At 37.7% G+C, this 19376-nt stretch overlaps 1 protein-coding gene across 1 annotated transcript; it reads right to left on the bottom strand.

Annotated features, from left to right (window-relative positions):
• Positions 1-1962: 1962 nt before the first annotated feature.
• LOC114553573 (sodium- and chloride-dependent GABA transporter 2) lies at positions 1963-18998 on the bottom strand. Its single transcript, XM_028574800.1, has 15 exons — positions 18743-18998; positions 11838-12028; positions 10786-10920; positions 9436-9576; positions 8553-8640; positions 8333-8465; positions 7363-7497; positions 6840-6943; positions 6361-6485; positions 6114-6226; positions 5289-5426; positions 5091-5193; positions 4905-5005; positions 3918-4088; positions 1963-3779 (listed from the first exon to the last, which is right to left on the bottom strand). Exons 2-15 carry the CDS (start codon positions 12022-12024, stop codon positions 3666-3668), a joined length of 1788 nt encoding a protein of 595 aa, XP_028430601.1. The 5' UTR covers positions 12025-12028; positions 18743-18998; the 3' UTR covers positions 1963-3665.
• Positions 18999-19376: the final 378 nt, after the last annotated feature.

Genomic DNA, 19376 nt, shown 5'->3' with positions numbered 1-19376 from the left:
CAATTATCATAAAAAAGTAACTGTAGCTGGTTCAACTTCTTGGATTTTGTGTAATACAGTAACATAGTTCCACCCTTTAGCACCCTCATTACCAACATCTTTCAATTGCTATTTTAATTTACTTTCTTGTCTATTTGATAAATAAACTCAATAGAGGCAAGCCTTAAGGAATTAAACACTGACTGCGATTTCTCTGCTGGCCAGTGTACTGGCGGGAGCTGTGGTGTCCTTTCGCCGACACTAGAGTGCCGCTGCCATTTAACCAGGTGACTCTTTTCTGTGTGCTGATCTGATGGCCACATTCTGCTTCATGATGAATCATGCACAAGTTGAAGGAGCCGATGGGATTACAATTCCCTGGGGTTGTTCCTTACACGATTTCAATAGAATTGATTGATTTAATTCTCTGAACCTGAACAGATTTGGTGAATTTCAGCTTTGTAGTCATTGGTATTTTAGGAGATAGCCTACATATCCAGATATAGGAATAGTCAAACCATTTTTGGCTTTGCAGATCATAAATGTGAATCAGAGCTATTTAAACTGACAGTTGGTGTTCACACTCAGGTTTAGCCCATCATGCATACAAGCAGTTTATACTCATTCTTAAGCCTACAATAAGTTTTTGGCTTTTTGGGGGCAGCAGAACCAAGTTGGGAGCATGCACAATATTGACATATCACGTTTTAATTAACATTTAGAATAGATAAAAATGTGCAATTAATAGCGATGACAATTAAATATTTTAGTTGTTTGACAGCACTAGTTGTATTACATGATCTTCCTAGATGTTCAAAATGTCAACATTTCTTAGCATTTTAAGGGCTTCTTGACCATGCAATTCCATCTGTTTAAGAAAATCATGTGATCTGAGCCACATAACTTATGAAAGTTATAGATGTGTATTATTGCAGCTTAGTAGGACATTATTTAAAAGTGTCCTTGTGTTGGTGCATTCAAGGACACAACAGTTATGCATTATGACTCATTTAATGGGCTATAAAAAACACCCAGAAGAGGATCAGCAACTGTGTAGCCTTCACAAAACAAATAATTGGAATTATTAACATTTTATTAACGTTTTCATGTTCTAAAAAAGGTCCAAAAATGATTATTAAACAAGAAACTGGTAACTGATTATTACTGAATGTTTTTAAATGATTTTACTTAAAATAACTATAACCTAAGCCTATCAATACTTAATAAACACCAGATGGCCTTATTAAAGCAACACCAAAGCTCTTTTCCTCTTCGGGTCCCCCTACATGTTGGAAATGGAATTGTCCACTACTGCTGTCTCATTCGAACTACAGATCCGCTACCCAATCTGGCAAACTTGCATAGTGCGGTTATAGCCAATAGAGGGTTGCAAAGCGAATGCAGGAGTGCCGTTCACCCTGTTACGAGTTGATGAACCACTGAAACGATTTTGGAAACATTATTTTAAGTTACAAAATAATCTTTGGTGTTGCTTTAGGATACTATTTAAGAAATGTCGCATTGTTAAACAAGTCATGAAATTAAAGCTATAGTGCGTAATTTCTGCCGCCCCCATGAGGAATTTTAAGTAATGACAACAACACTGTCGACGCATCCACATGATACAAGCCTTCCGTTACCGCGCACCGCCCCCACCCCTCCTCCACACAGTTGCTTGTGGCTAAGGAGGACACGGAGAATTAAATAAAACATGGACTCTTCAGAAGAGGTTATTATCTATTATCTTAGCTTCTGCGTGCGAAAGTCGTCGGACGACACAATCTTCTGAACATAGCCATACTGAGAAATACAGAGAATTGTCTTAACTAGCTTTGCAGCAACTCATTTGGCAACGGCTTGAATGTAACGGACGTTCATTAATATCAAAAAGTGACGCACTAAAGCTTTAACATTATATACCAGTTTTAGCATTAATTCAGTCACACAAACATTGTCATTAATAAAACATTAGCTAACTGTTTCTTCATTATGCATTTACTGTTAACAATAGGTAGTATAAAATGTGACATACTCAATGTATGGCTGAATTCACACAGTGTGTGCAACAGATAGCTTTTGAAACAGACAGACAATTTTTGATTGATGCTTAAATGTGAAAAATTTTACATTACAGCATTTACATGTTACACAAAGGACTGTTGCCATGGGTGAAATTTCAATGATATATGATTCAAAAAACAATACAAAATGATATGAATATTAATCTGCACCTTCTGTATAAAAACTATATAATTAAACAAGCTTAGAGTTGAGACTACAGTAAAAATATAATCTATATAGCTTTGTTAAAAATATACTCTTTGTGATTCTGAATGTTACAGCCAACAAGTTGGCTCAGTGTTTCTCTATTGCATTTGGTGCTTCGATCATTACAATCCCACCCACTGGCATTTCGTTTTATCTAACACCAAACACAAACTTGTAAATGCTGAATTGATAGCAGCAGTACTTTGTACAGGTCAGAAACACTTCAGTGTTGAGCTGGTGGCGCAGGCGGCTAAGGTGCAGGCAATGCCGGACAACCTTTCCTTTTTCATATCACTGCTTAATTTAGTTATATTGACATTTTGAAATGAAATGTACATGTCATTCACAGTGACTTAAAAGTGACTAAAGTGTTCAATCTGTATGGCTTATTTGGCAAGTGTTTATCATTTTTACTTTAAATAGTTATACAACCTGGTTAAAACAACAAACAAATTAAAAAAAACACTCATATCCTCACCACTTTTTCTTCACATGAGTAACAATTTAAATTATTAGTTTGAATTCGAGCATGGCTGTTCATTCATGACCGACAAAATTTAAGGGGCACTTGCTGATAGAGCTGAAACAATTTAATCAATTGATCAACAGATTACTAATCAACAACTGGTGAAATGTGAGGTTTTACTGTTTATATTATTGTAAATTGAATGTCTTTAGAACATTTGAAGAGATCAACTCATGGCTTAGGGAAATTGTAATATGCATTTGTCACTATTTTCTTAAAAAAACAAATCAAGTAAAAATCAATAGATCAATTGATAATGAAAGTAATCATTAGTTGCAGCCCTACTCGCTAGTTGTCAGTGCTGAGACAGCTGCATTTGCTAAATGAAGACTATAAAATGTGGCTCAGAAACCAAGGAGAAAACAACTGTTTCCTGTAATAAGTGGACCTTTAAGCTTGGATTCTCTTTACCATATTCCTGAAAATATGTCTGTTGAGTCAACATTCAAACTAGGAAGTGCTTATTGGAGTGAAATCATAATAATGTGAAGCCATTCTTTTAGTGCAATGATTCCCAACCCGGACCTGAGGGGTCACTAGATTATTATTAACAGGCGAGGAAAGCAGAAAAAACATTTCTGCTGCACAAACGTTTTTTTTTAATCTTTGCTTTTTTGTGAGTTATTTGATCATTTTCAGGTTTTTGTATTTCAGGCCAAAGTATTCAAACTAAAATTTGTCTTTGGTTGAACTAGTCACAACTGGTATTACTGTATATATGCAACCAGTGATCTGGGGTAACAAGTAGACATTGCTTTTTTTTAAGAGGTCAAACATCCAAAAGATTGGGAACCGTTGCTTTAAAAGGAGTAGGAGTACTGGATTGACGGCAGGCTTTTCCTTATGCCTCACGGTGTTCAGGAACTCTGAAGATGCTCCAGTTTGCTTGTGGTCACTCGGACACCATGCTGTCAGGAGATGAGGTCACGTTGAGCAGTTCAAGTCCTGTTTTCTCAGATTTGTTCAAAGACAGGTCTTCAGCTGGAGTACATAAGATGGAGATCCTCTAACAAAGAAGAATATAGGTTTTAATTTAAGCATGCACGAGCGTACACACACACACACACACACACACACACACACACACACACACACACACACACACACACACACACACACACACACACACACACACACAGCTTACCTGTCGCAGTGTACCTGGAGTCGTGCTCACTTTGTACATTATAAATAAAGGCACCATGAGTGTAGAGGAGAGAGTGAACCACCAGCCAAGAGCATAACCCCACCATGGATACTCAATTGTGTTATTGAACTTTAGAGGGGTGTATTTGATCAAGGAAAAAACAAACGTACCCTGAAAATAGTTAGGGAGAAAGCAGTTAGTTTTGGTTAGACAATTTACAAAATGTACACCAAATCAAGGCAAGCTAACAATTAATGAAACATGTCATTGATGTGAGTAATTTCTTAAACAAAACCTAAAAAAAGTTGATTCATTCAAGTAATGCCTGTAAATTTGTGATCTTCAATTAGCCACTATACCCTATGCTTTAATAGTGATTATCCAAGCTGTCAAGCTTTGGCTTTCTCCATATATTGAAGTGGTATATGCCTACATTTATTTTGAAAGCAAGTATCTTCCAAAACCAAAAACACAAGAGAAAAATGGAATATATTAAACACTGTGTTTATTTGCCTTCAAAGGTAAGTCCTCTTTTACAAGATTTTCCTTGTAAAACAAGTCAGATGGAAACATTAGGAAAGTCCACAGGTGTTCTGTCGATATGTGCTCTCTATCGAGTGTGCTACTTAGATGTGCCACATGTGTGGGAGCATTATTTGATATTGGTCTTGAAATACGCTACCCCTGAAAATCTTAGATAAAGATATTATAATAGAGGATCAAAATAAGCTCCCGTATTCTTACAGTACACTTACACTTGTTGGTATCAATAAACATAAATACAGCTGTCATAATACTGATGGAAATATACAACTGGAAATTAAAACACATAAGTTAGCATTTTTTGACAAGGCGGCATAAATCGAAAACTGGACATGGCATTTTCAAATTACATATGGAGCTAATTTTACCTGTAATAATAATTGGCTAGCTTGTGACAGCTAATTGGCATATAAACGGACTAAGTTAACTTTTACTGCAACTCACCATGCATATCACTGGAGTGACATATTTCAAACAATACTTAATCAGGGATAACGGCTTGTATCCAATCATGTCCTCTATGTTATCATAAAAGCGGTCTGCACCTGTAAGTAGATGGAAACGCTGTGGTGAGGGAATTTAACATCACAGTGAAGAAATTCAGCACATTTCTCTTGTTTATTCACTCACCGTATATCCATCCAATACAACCAGACTGCAGTGTTGCAAAGAGAAGTAGAGTCATCCCACTGCAGGCATAGTAGTCAAACAGCTGGAAGATGTACAGTCCACCCTGTGTGTGAGACATCAGTTAGCTGTTTTGTTATGGTCTTCAGAAAAACAAGGATATTGTAAAAGAAGTGGCGTGACATTTTAATATGATCTTACTTCTGTAACCATCACAAGGCCAATGAAGAAGCTAACAACACTGATAGCAAGTAGAAGAAGTTTACGTCGATGGCCGACGTGGAAGAAGGAAGGATTTGTGTCAGCAATTGCTGTTACCATGGCTTCCAGACCTACAAACTGAAACAGAGCTCCAGTTACACAACTTTGTAGAGATAATGTTATAATAATTTAGTGAGTACTCAGAGAGTGCATACCTCTGCCAAGGCTGCACAATCCTCTATTCTAGTTATTTTATCATAATTATTAAGATTAGACATTTCTATTATGCATCCGGATCTGGATCTGCATCAAAACACACAAAGTGACACAAAAAAAAAAATCATGGGATATGTGAGCAAGATTTTTTCTCATATTATCAAGCGCAGTAGTAGTTTATTAACGATAAAAATGTTCTCACAATGTTAAAAAATCCTTTAAAAAATGTCCTGCATCTGAACTTCAAAACTTCAAAATTCATTAAAATCTGAAGTTTTTGAGGTATCCTCAGTAACACATAGACATGCAAACAGACAAACAAACAGGACCAAAAACAATAATAAATAAATTGATCTCTTTTTAACTGTGAGACACCCACAGACCTCGAACCAAGGGCCAAAGATCATAAAGCCAATCTCCCACAAGTTCATGAAAACTGTTATGTAATGTATGCAATTCAAAATGGAAGAACATCTATTATCCTCGTGAACAAAAGATCAGCATTTCATAAGATTATTTTATGATCATTAAATATATGAAAATGTTATTCCAGAGAGAAAGAAAACTGCTGTTTCTGATTCTCTCAGTGCTAAAGAAGATTCAGCTTACCTCACTGTCCAGTCCCAGTAGGATGATCATAATGAAAAAGAATATCGCCCAGACCTGAGGAAAAGGCATCATGGCGACTGCTCGAGGATAGGCAATAAATGCCAAACCAGGACCTAAATACATAATTTAAAAAAATCTGGTGTCATTTCACTTTTATGGATTGAAGTGCATTTCGTGCTATTTCAAGTACAATGCTAATTAATTCGTTGATTTATTCTCTTATTAATAACATTTTCTATATTCTCACCCGACTCTGCCACTTTTGATATGTCTGTGTTCTGTTCATATGCCATAAATCCAAGTGCAGAGAAGATGGCAAAGCCAGCTACAAAACTGGTCCCACTGTTCAGAAGGCACAAATATACACAGTCCCTAAAAACATAAAAAGACACATTTTATATTTTATACTCCAATATTGTTTATTAAATGTACAAAACGTTCACATTCTCTTTCTGTAGTTGTGACTCACATCCTAAACTGCCCTAAAAAGGTAATATTGATGGCATGACTCTTGAATCACTGGAAATCTTTTTGGAGGAAACTATACTTCAATACGATGGGTTTTCCTTTGTATAAACTACTCCAAAATGTATTGCCTAAAATGGGCATTAAAGATGTTCTGGCAAATCTTCAGCGACTGTTGGCCTTCTGAAGCTGCCACCTGGGCAACTCACTGTTAAATGAAATTGAAAAACTGAAAAATTCATAAATATATATCAAACTTACTTGTAACAATTGTTGTTGTACTTGTTATAACTGCCAAGTGCAGTTAGACACCCAATGCAAATAGCATAGGAATAAAATATTTGTGTGCCAGCGTCCATCCACACCTGCAAGATGTTGAAAGGACAATAATAAATGACATATGAAAATCATTTACTGTGTTGCAACTCCGCAGTTATCTACTGTAGAAAGAACCTGCACATTAGCGAATGTTTTACACTGCTGTCAACTTATTTGACATCAGCAAAGCAATCATCTGCAAATACAGTTACAGTGGAAATTGTGTTGCCATTTCAAACAGTGTAAAGGTAAATAATCCTTTCAATCACCTAAACTCTGACTTCCCCTTTAAAGTGTATTTTAAACTGTTCATATATACAAAATGTTACATACAAATTTGTTACCACACTTCATTTAAGCTACATTTTGTTTGCTTTTCAAATGTAATGTTATAATATGATGAAACCCAACAATTCAGGAGAGCAACATATCATTTAAAGAGAGAAGTAGTGAAATGTGCTTATACCTGTGGATCAGTCAGGCGGGATGGATCTGGGTAGAGGTAGAACTTAATCCCATCTATGGCCCCCGGCAACGTGAGTCCACGAACAAGCAACACTGCCAGCATCAGGTATGGAAATGTGGCAGTAAAGTAAACTACCTGTGGAAGAGTGAGGGTTAATTTGTGGCAATTGTGGACTTTCAGTTCAGTTCAGTTCAGTTCAGTTTAGTTCAGTCATGTATACCAAATGGGAAACTTGATATGCAGTCAGGAGTGCAAGATAAAAAGACACACATTCAAACATCATACAAATAAACAACAACGACAATGCAAAGACATGAGTACAAAAATGTTCCCTGAATGTAATACATACAACACACTTTTTCACCACTGGAGCTATCTCTAAAAGATTCTACATTAAATGTGTATATTAAGCTGAGTTATTGCACATGTAACAAAGGAGATTTTTACTCCTAATGCTCTTGAACCGTAATCCATCACAAATGTGAACATCATGGTGGCACTAGAAGAAAAGTCAGAGGATCATCAAAGTCATGGCCATCATCATTATCTGCCTAAATTTAATGGAAAGGAATACAGTAGTTGTTGAGATCTGGACCAAAGTGGTGGACCTGCTGTCAGACCGACATTGCCATCTCTAGAGCAACGCCTTTAGCATTGCTGACAGCAGTTTCAATCGTGAAAAATAATGTTTGAGGTAGTGTAACAATTAGCTAAAGTCCTGTGTAGTGGCCTCCTCACTCTAGTGTTCTTCCTTTTTTGATACTTGTATGCTGGGCAACACTGATGGTCAACCATGAACTTAATGTAAGCACATCCATAATTAAACTAAAGTGATAAAGGAAGCGTATCTGGCAAAGAGATTGCAGTGTTTTTGAAGAGTAGAGGAGAATGTTGTCCTAATGCATTGTCCTTTAAGCGTTTGCTTGGTACTTTAACATACAACAATCTGAAATGATAGTCTTTGTCTTACCTTCCCAGTGGACTTTACTCCTTTCCAGACACAAAAGTAACAGATGATCCAGGACAACAGAAGACACAGAGCCAGCTCCCATCGTATGCTGCCTAACTCATGGATACTTCCTGTGACATTCAAAACTCTTCTCCTGCAAAGCACATTTCCAGTTATAGTTCATAAAAGTCAAGTCACTTACAAGCTTATTGTCACATTTGGATTTAGTTTTCATACTCACTCCCAAAACTCTCTCACTGGTGAGGTTGCATTTTCAGCTACAGTCCAGTTCAAATCAGCAGGCCTTTGATCAAACTCAACACAGGTCTCTGTTGCAAAGGCATACACAATGTTTTAAGGCATTCAAGGACATATACGCACATTATCAAATTGTTCTTTTGTCAAAGCCTTCATTTTACTTATTTTACTACATAAATGGAATGGGGTACATTTCTGTATGGCCTTGTATATTAATGACAAAAACATATTGATTAAAGTGAAAACAATGGAATTTAGCGAAATAAATCCTATTCTATTTCTATGGTCTGGAGTCGTGTTGTTGATAGGTTCAAGTTTTCAGAATTGTGTGTTGCATAGTTCCCACATACATTTGTGTATATACAATAGAGACATTTCCAGGAAATATCACACCAGACACCCAGTCCGTAATGCTGCAAATATATAAATATTGCAATACTTTCATAAGTGGGCCATAAGCTTAATCACCATTATGTTACCTCATTCAGTGATAGTTACTTAACATTGACATTTATTTTAATGAACATTTTTGAGAATACAGCTTTAAGTATGTTATGTAACGTAAAGTGAAGACTAAGCCAGGCATAGCAAACCTGGCACCTCAAGACTTAAAATGTTTCCAGCATCTGGACTTTGCACTCCAGATCCCAAAACAGACGCTCAAATTAGGTAAAAATCTGACAAATCTGGTAAAGTAAACAATAACATGATACCTAATACAACACAACACAAATAATCAGGCAATAACATGATGATTTCTCTAAACTTTCCCTAAACTCATTTTTTAACTGAAGATTCATAATAATCTAGTTATTTGTTTGTTTGCTTGCGTTTTTATTTCAGTCAGATCATATAATGGCACATACCTGTGTTCCAGCTGTTTCTGCAACTGGCCCAGGGAAGTTCAGTGTTGAAAGAGCAGAAGAGATACAGGAAAGCCCAGGCCAATATGATTATGTAATAGATGCTGGAGTATAAAACAACCACCTGACTGCCGTAACCCATCCCTGACAAAAACAAACAAACACAAAGTCTTTAAATCACAAACTCAACGCTTGAAAGTAAGCATAATTATACTATAGTTTTAGAATAAAGCATGTTAGCTGTTATTGAGCCTTTTTGTGCCAAAATATCAAAGACTAGTTTGATTGTAATTGGTATGGAAAATCTTAAAACTTGAATGAAAAGGAAAATATTGCATTAATTACATTGATTAAATTAAACATTGACATGTTTTAGGGTGCTTATTTGCTGTTACTCACATTTAAATACAATCATTGTCACATAATATATTTTCAATGATGACATTGCCCAAGAACAGGCTTTTATTGCAGAGTAAATGCAGTGTAGTGAACAACTGTTCTACTATGATTTACCAAAGATATGTGCGCTTGACTGCATGCGCACATGGTCCAAAGATAGACACACATTTTTGTAACTCATTACACCTCAGGTAATAGCTTACAGGAGGCAATATTAAACCAATGTCGAAGACTGTTCAAAGACTAAATCCCTGTTAATTATGATTCACCAAACCTGATACAGTGTGTTGGGTTTCTTAGAAACTTGATGGACAAGTTATTTTTTTACGTCATTGACAAAGAATTACATGTAGTTGATTCCATTTGACAGATTGCAGTTTCTGTCAACATCAAGACTTGTCTAGACTCATACAGTATCTTGAAGGTGTGGATTTTTTGGGTTGATCAACATCAATGCTTTTCTGTTCTACAGGAGGTGAAATGACCTTTATCACATATCCCTGCAAGATTTGTAGCACAAGTGTGAGCTCACAAAACAACATCTGCAGAAAGACAGAATGTGATAGATAGGTTGTAAGATCCCACCACTGGTAATTACTGACCTTCTTACAATAAAACATATATCTTTTTTATAAGAAATGGAGAAAATACAATCTAGTATTGCTATTCTCATTACATACTTCATAATATCGATTAGCACATTTACAAATGTTGTCTGTATTGTCAAATGTCTTAATGTGTGTGAATGTTTTGTCCAATGTGAGTGCATGAATTTTGATTGAGATTTGAGAGGTTACATTTTTTCAAAAATAGATGCACTTCATATTGTTTTCTTCAGGACTTAAAGGCCCATCCAGACATTTTTTGACTATGCCATACACATATATTTATGTTTAAATACATGTATGCATTTGATTTCACATGGATACTTTGATTACAATTATACATATTTACCTTCAAAAAGTGGACAAATTTTCCTCCAGCAGGTAATACTTCCCTGTTTCGTGTACTGGCCAAGAGACGTCTCCAGGAGAAACAGGGGGATGCCGCAGGTAAAGAGGAAGAGGACATAAGGGATGAAGAACACCCCTTGGGAAAACAAAGTTACACTACATAAGTTGTTGGTAGGTTGAACATCTATTGCAATTCACAAGAATCACATTGAGATGTGTTGAGCATGAGAGAGCTCAAATGTTAGTAAAAGGAATATTTAAAATAAATATTGTGAGCTCCTTTTCCAGCATCAAGTCAGCGGTCTGGGCATGTTCAGCAATTTTAAGTTTCCTTTAACTTCTGTGGTGCTGTCTTCAACTTTTATTTATGACATGTGTATTATAAATTGGTAAAAAATTCTTAATTTGTGTTATGCATATGTTATCAAAGCAGAATATATGTTTTCTTAACTTACTGGTGCTTTGTCCATTTGCTTGTGGTTTCTTAAGTTGCAGTGGGCTGTGCTCTCTTGGCTACTGTACATCAACATCACAGTTGGGTGGAAAGTTGTTGTACAGTGGCCAGCTGTGATTTACTACACTAATGATGTGAATGTACTGGAGTGCATTGCATTTAACACAGGAAAATTAAAAAAAGATCCTTTCTTGTAATTATAAGATACAGAAGTCATAATTATTAAATATAGCCTCAATTTAGTTTTCTTTGATGACTGCATTATGCATATCGATGACTGTGGACAGAGAAAGCAGCTCCTGCCAGAGGCCAGCACAAGCAGGGGTTTATAGTCTGTGTGTTTATTCTTTAGGAGTGGCTTTATAGTTTTTGGTGGGGAATATTTACATTCTGAATTTAGATTCTGGCTGATAATATATAGACAAACATTATTATGATAAAAAAAGATCTTGCTGTCGTAGCTTTCAATCTTAACTCAATATTTATTTCTTGTTGCCATTAAGTGCTAACACAGTTTGTACTGGACATGTACTTACGAAGAAAGTAGCAGTGTTGTTCCAAATGTCTATGTATGACTATTTCACTATAATGAAACTTACCTCCTCCATTTTTGTAGCACAGGTAGGGAAACCTCCACACATTTCCTAAGCCTATGATTTGTCCAGCAACAGCCAAGAGGAACTCCATTTTGCTTGACCACTCTCCTCTGGCCAGGGTCCTGGGTGCAGGATGGACTGTGTCCATATCCAGCTTGAACTTGACCTCTGGACCATAAGGCTTGTCCATCACACTGTAACGAGAGAAGAGTTGACACAATGTGTTTAGATAAAAGAGCCATAGGATTTCTGATCAGAGCAGATTATCTCAGAGGCAGATACTGCGGCCCTGTGTGTCCAAAAATTAAAACAAAATGTCAGAGGTGTACAGTGACAAAATTACAACGTTCACAACATGGTTACATATTATATTTTTTTAAATTATGCCCACCTGGCCCTTAATGAGAGCTAATCAGCACCTATCTGCGTTAATCAACCACCAGAACTTTCGGTTACTTAATGTAACCCCAGTTCTTTGATACCAGAGTGAGGTGTTTCACTATGGGAATCGCCTCGGCATGACCAACTATGGAAGCTCCAGTGACACCACGTCCGTCCGTGACAGACAGGTTGAACTGTGCTAGGGCCACGCCCCCTCATATAATCGCCCCCTCATATAATCACAGTCAACCAGCTCCTTACAAATCATTCCAGATAGGATTATTTCCGTGTTTCTGCAAGGAAGGAGTGTTGGTGGAACACCTCACTCTGTTATCCAAGAACCGGGTTTACGTTAAGTAAATATTTAAATAGTTAATTTTATTTTGCAGTAGGAAATGGTGACTAAAGAGCATATTCTCAATTTTTAATTGTCACTTTCAGTACCCAGCAAACAACGTAATCACTAACCACAGCAGGAATCTTGACATGATTTAACAGTATATTAATGTTCAAAATCCGAACAATGCCAGCAGTCTTGCTGCATTAGGTCAACAAAGGGTCAGTGCTTCTTGCATGAGGGTAATTCTTCCATCAATGTTGCTTTTGTATTGTTGCCTTGGATTTGATGTGGGAGTGGAGCAAATGGACTTGTGTTCTACACAAACACATTCTCACACCCAACTCGTAAAATAAGGACGTTTGGTCAGGAGCCTTTTTCGTTCTTATTGACGTTAAAAGTCTCCTTTAGCGTCTCATGTAAACGTGCTTGGTCGCCACTATTGCAAGGGGAAAGGACGCATCAAAAGCCGGGAAACGGCCGCGGGTGAAGCTGGGAAACGGCCGCGGGTGAAACGGAATCGCGGAGGTAAAAACAACGGGGAAAGGACGCCTCAAAAGCCAGGAAACGGCCGAGGGCGAAGCGCGACAATAACGGAATCGAACCCGAGTCTCCTGAGAGAAAGTCTGGTGTTTTACCCATCCTCCATACACAGCATTTTCCCCTTACATACCACTCGCTAAAGCTCATTCAACTGCGGCTCTCCCCAGTACGTTACACAAATACGCTGAAGGGTGCCTTTTTCGTCGCATCAGACGCTGAAGGACACTGCCCAAACGTACTTATTTTACGAGTTCGGAATGAGAACGGGTTTGTTCTACATTACTGTTAAAAAGCTTCAAATGCTGCGAAGCTCTTTCCTCAAGTCTTTTAGGGATAATTTAGTCATTTAGGAGCATTATGAAAATCAGGACAGGATGTGTTATCAACACCAGAGGTCTGCAATTATGTGTTAATCATGCCGCATCTAAAAACCACAAGACCTAGAATAACAACGACAAGACTATACAGGCACTCGGAGAGCACGGACCATTGTTGTAGCCAAGACCAACCGAGACCAAGTCATTACCAAGACCAGAGTGTATCGAGACCGAGACGAGACCCAGACCCAGACCAGACCAAACAACTGAAACATACAGTATATATACAACTAGTTAATATATACAGCTAATATTCGCTAATTCCCTTTGGGTGAGGGGTGAAGAGATTTCTGGAGAGTTTTGGTACAGAGGCAGATTGATAACTTTAGCTAGCTAGCTTCGCTAGCATAACTTACACTTAACTTTCTTTATGCTTCCTTACTTAGTGGAGATAAAAAATGTAGGTGGTCCCAGGTGTGTTGTTTAAAGTTACATTGCAGAATGTACACACTTTTGTGTTTTCTTTTTTTTTTTTGATTTAAAAAAATATATAATAAATAAAATGTAATAAATAAAATGTACAGTAATAATAAAATTACCAACAATTTGGCTGACTAGTAACACATTTCAAATCAGAAATGAGTCAAGTTATTGGTTGCATTTGAAGCAGGAAGTTTTACATCCAATCACAGTAATGATGTTAACACACAAATCAGACAGACCGCTGCCAAGGCCATGCTCTATCTCGCAATGTTAACTAAAGTAAAAAGATAATTTATGTATCTTTCCCGTGATTCTTATCAACTCCAAAATAGTATCGGTTGTTCCTTGAAGATTCATCAAAATCAGGCCAGCAGTTTTTCTGTAATGCAGCTGACAAACAAACCTAACCAAAAACATCTCCACCTCCTTGGAGGAAGTAAAAAGAAGAAGATAGTTTTTAAAACTTGTGCACAACTTTTGACTGGTACATCAGTTGACACTATAGCCCCACCAATACTGGATTTTTGAGGCTGACACTAATATGATATTTAATTTAATATTTTTTATATCATAAACACATGACATGTCTATTATACACAGTTCGATCTTAACATAAATTATTTTAATTATAAGGTACTCATTTCAAAATAACACCTTGATTTTAATATATTCTCCATAATTGTATCATTTATTTAAGCCATTTTTGCTATAGCTGATCAAGACTATCCTATAGGACATGTTTCAGCAGTAATGCGACCTGAAATTGGGGAGAATTTAACAATTTGGCAGCCAAAATGACGTTAGCATGTAGCTATAATTAGCAGTGGACACTAATAAAATATAGCAGCACTTTCTAGTCAAAAATCGCAAATAAAGGCTTTTAAGCTAAATACCACATATCCGAGAATGTTTCAGGAGTAAGTGACCCGGAATTGGGGAGAACACTGACAGCCAAGATGACATATTTAACTGCCATTAGCACGTAGCTACATGCGACAATGTTAACACCGAAGTAGCTTAAAAACAAAAAAACACTCCAGTCCTGCCTACCTGGAGCAGATGACCAATCATAGAAGGCTGGCTTAGAGTTGCGTAACACTTAGCCAAGAGTAGAAAAAACTATTGAAACCGGAAAGGTCAGAACAGTTGGAAATCTGAACATTTAAGCTCATGGGGATTTCTCTTAATAATAAAAAAATACGTTTACATCATTATTTGTTTTGGGCACGTTTAAAATGAAAATCTGACATTCTAACATTGTAAATATGACAGAAAATAAAGACACACATAATATGTCCACTTTATTTTATTAAGTAGCTACTTGGCAGGTGTATGGCTTGTTTTTACATTGGGCCAGCTGCTGTTTTTACAGATTGCTATGTGCAGATTTTCCCCAATTTTTCGTGGCATTCAAGCAGAGTGACCAAGCTAACACTGACAGTTGAGTGCTGTGAATCTTAAACTGTGATTTTCGAAAAACAGCCTAGTCAGAGGAGTGCCTCTTGCTGAACATTTTTTATTTTTTATTTGTAAGCATCTTTGCCCATTGTTAAAACAAACCATGCACACCCCCAGTTGACAATAGCCTCGTGAGACCGTCCTGATCTCGCAAGCTCCAGTTTTCCACTCGCAGATCAGTCTTGCATCTTGAGATAGAGAAAATTTGGAGCCGTTCGCCAAACGACCGACCAATCAGCTTTGGTTTTGAGGTGGGTTTAGGTGTGACGCAACGATTAGCGACTGTTCAGTCTAAACAACATGGCAGCTTCCATGGATGAGATGAGCGTAGCTATCGCGCAAGTTTTATCCAAATTAGAAAGTATTCCTTCATTGAAAGAAGAGCAAAAAACGGCACTGGAGGCTTTTCTCGGAGGAAAAGATGTTTTTGCTCTTCTCCCGACTGGTTTCGGCAAGAGTTTGATCTGATTGGTTGATTTGGCCCGTCTATCATCAACATAGGTGGTGATAGACAGATGATTTATCCAATCAGCTAACCAGTATTTTCGCCCCTTCCCAAAAGTTCTCCAATGGAAAGTTCCCAGATGGATATGCCGAGCAAATGCGAAGCAATCCATCTGGCGGAGTCAGGTTAAGTTGACAGACAACCGAGGCAGATATGTACAGATAGTCACACTGTAGTGCTGCTCAGCTCGGCAAGTTTGCTGGCGGGTTTTGACGAGTGCAAGCGCTTAGCAACTGCCACAGACTCCTCGATGCGCTGACTGCTGATCGACGCCTCTCTGACGACCATCAGGCAGTTGCCACTGAGGATCTCGAGAGTGAAATTAAAATTCTTGTTCAGAATCGTATGCTGCTTCTCCGCCTGAAAGCCCTGAGTCCAACTCAGTCATCTACTTCAACTGATGTGTTATGGGAGAGAATGGACACATTTGTTGTGTGTGACTGAAGTAGGCTAAATAAGTGTTCTGACCAAGAAAAGCTAAAATAATTGGGACGTAAACAGAAAAGGCCATATCCAGTGTAAAAAAACATTCTGCACATTTTATGTAGGCCTACATTTAATAAGGGGTGCAAGGGTACAAGGGTGGTGTCCCTACACATTACACTCTCCTGTTTCTTTTCACTAGAGAAATCCTCCCCTTAGTGTAAGGCTGAAACCAAGCCAAATACAGCATATGGCATAACTGTCATGTTTATCATCTATTCAGTTCATGTCCTATAAATGGTGTCATTGTTGTCCTGGAAGACAACACTCTGCTGGAACAGAACAGTTCCACACAAACACAAGAAGAGTATGTTCACTCACAAGGGTCCTAATTCATTTAACCCTACCAGCTATAACAAAAATTCAGATGCTGTGTGTCTTACGTCAGTCTATTTTGTTCTGTTTGTTTGCTCAACAGGCCCTAAGCAAATATATATATATATATATAATTGCATCCTAAATATTTGCTAGCACCACAACAAGAGTTACATTAGAAGTCATTAACTAGAGTGACTCCTTTGTATCTTGTACTCAGCACATGGCCCCATCAAAGGAGTGAAGGTAGATATAATGTAACGTTGTCACGGACTGTAGTTGACTAAAATAGAGCAGAATTGGCTATAAATATCACAATGAAAAAACAATCTCATCCCCTCCTCGCAGTTCGCAATTGCTCGTAATATATCTAGAAAATTATTTGTGTTTCATCTGCCACAGTACGCTTGCTACTGTATAGTACAGCTTACTTTGAGCTGAATGCTAACATCTGCATGCTAACATGTTAATGATTAGCAGGTATAATGTTTACCATCTTAGTTTAGCATGTTAGCATGCTAACATTTTCTAATATGCATTAAACACAAAGGCTGATAAAAAAGACATTTGTCTTAAAGGTTTTTACCCATAAAACCGTAGTATTAGGCAAATTAAAATGTTGACCTGCTTGTGGCACAAGACGAAAAGTCTGGGGATCACCAAAGTCAGTAGGATCTATCTACTAGGAGACATGGTGTTCTGTACAGCATTTCAAGGCAATCCAACAGTTCTCGAGACATTTCAGTCTGGAACAAAGTGGTACACTGCCATCCCTACAGCAACTCTGCTAACATGGCTAAAAAGTAGTGTACCATGATGATCACCATGCACAACACCCCAGTATTAGTGGGCGGCTGTGGTTCAGGTGCTAGAGCAGTCACCTACCAATCGGAAGGCTGGTGGTTTGATCCCTGGCCCTGCGAAGTGTCTTTGGGCAAGACACTGAACCCCAAATTGCTCCCAATGCTGTGTGAATTTTTATCTGATGAGCAGGTGGCACCTTGTAAGGCAGCATCGGGCACCAGTTTCTGAATGTGTGTAAATGGTTCCTGTACTGTGTAAAAGAGATTTGTATTTATATAAATAAAGTGCATTTCCATTTATTATGTTTCAGCTTTTAAAAAACAAAACATTGGAAAAATATTTTGTCTGGCTGAGGCTGGAACACTATCTCAAATGAGTTGCACAGGAATGTAATTCCAGGGAGACAGGGTGACCAAAGGAGAAATATATTTTGCACCAGACTGCCTATCAGCTATCACCTTAACTGACTGACTAAAGATCACAAAACCTTCAGGAGCCTGGTGGAAAGTTACAAGCTGAACATGTATAATCAATACTGACGAGTGTGTAAATACACGAGGAGGAGGCAAAAAATCCACCCAGGTGCCAAAAACAATTGCTGTCAACAACTTATGGTGGTTTTCCAAAAAAAATCTCAGATTGCATTTTTGCTCTAAATGTGAACAAAGCTTGGCAGTGTAAGGAATAGAGTGTAATGAATAGCTGTTGGTTCATTTCTATTCCAGTCCACCACCAACAGGGAGGCGTGGATTCAGTGGTGAATCATTTTCTGTTTGTGTTTTGATTATCTTACTGGGATGGTCAGATAATCAAAAAACATACAAAAACCAACAGAAAAACCTCCATTCTTTTGTTCTGCAACTTGATAGCTGTTTTTCTTATTGAACTTATGATGCTGAAAAACTTAAACACATGTATACAGCTTGTCTTTTCTAAAAACAATCATGGCTAAAGTACATTTTGAAAGAGTTTGTTATTATGCAATTCGAATTTGTCTGAAACAATGAGCATAATTCAGCAGCAATGATAACAGAGCCTACGGTGTCACACTAAACAAGGGAAATAGCTGCTCTCACTGAAGCATAGTCAGTAACCTTTGGCCTACATAATACGGCTAGAGGCGCTATGCAGAAGTGCAACCATAAAAGCCCCAGCTGTCTCTGAACTGCAAGGATACAATGTGTTTCCTATTCAAGAAACTAAACCATTGTAGTGTACACTCACAGTTTATACAAACAGAAAAAATTGCGACCTTAAGGGAAAAGGGATTGGTAAAGAGTACCTGAGAGAGGTTGCTCCACGTCTGTAGTCTGTGGTTGCGAGTTATGCTTCCATTTAGCCCTAGTTGAGATTCATCTGGTGCCTTTTGGGGAAAATAAAAGCCTCTCCAGGAAAAGTACTCTTCCCAGCTCTGACCACGCGTGAGCCCATGAGAGCTGTTTTTGTACGACAATTACAGAAAAAACTGGCAAGAGGGACAGAGTGAGAGAGGAGGGGGCCGGGGTGTTATGTATTTCTGAATGAGAACTTAAGGCGGAGACTGAGGACACAAAGAGGAGGGGATTTGCACTGTAGCTGCATGGCTCTGTGGGTGGTAGGTCGTCATATCTTCAACACTTTGTTTCACACAGAAAAACCTGAATAACTCTGATCTAGAGAGGATGAAACCATTTTCTTCTTTTAGCGACACCAGCAGGTTGATATTTGAGTAAAATGTCTGAACAATGATTTGAATTGATATGATTCCCAGAGGGTGATTCCTAACAACTTGTTTTAACTTTTCACAGAGGGAAATCAGGTCTTTTTTTTTTTTTTTTTTTTTGTCAATACTTTGCAAAACTAATGACATTCCCATCAGCCTCAGCTCAACCTTGTGTTTATTGCTAATGCTACAAATTTACCATCTTTATTAAAAT

Source organism: Perca flavescens, chromosome 4, assembly GCF_004354835.1.
Source record: "Perca flavescens isolate YP-PL-M2 chromosome 4, PFLA_1.0, whole genome shotgun sequence".
In the NCBI taxonomy this organism is placed as follows: domain Eukaryota; kingdom Metazoa; phylum Chordata; class Actinopteri; order Perciformes; family Percidae; genus Perca; species Perca flavescens.
Note: the sequence above shows the minus strand (reverse complement) of the source record. Positions and strands in the feature narration are given on the sequence as shown.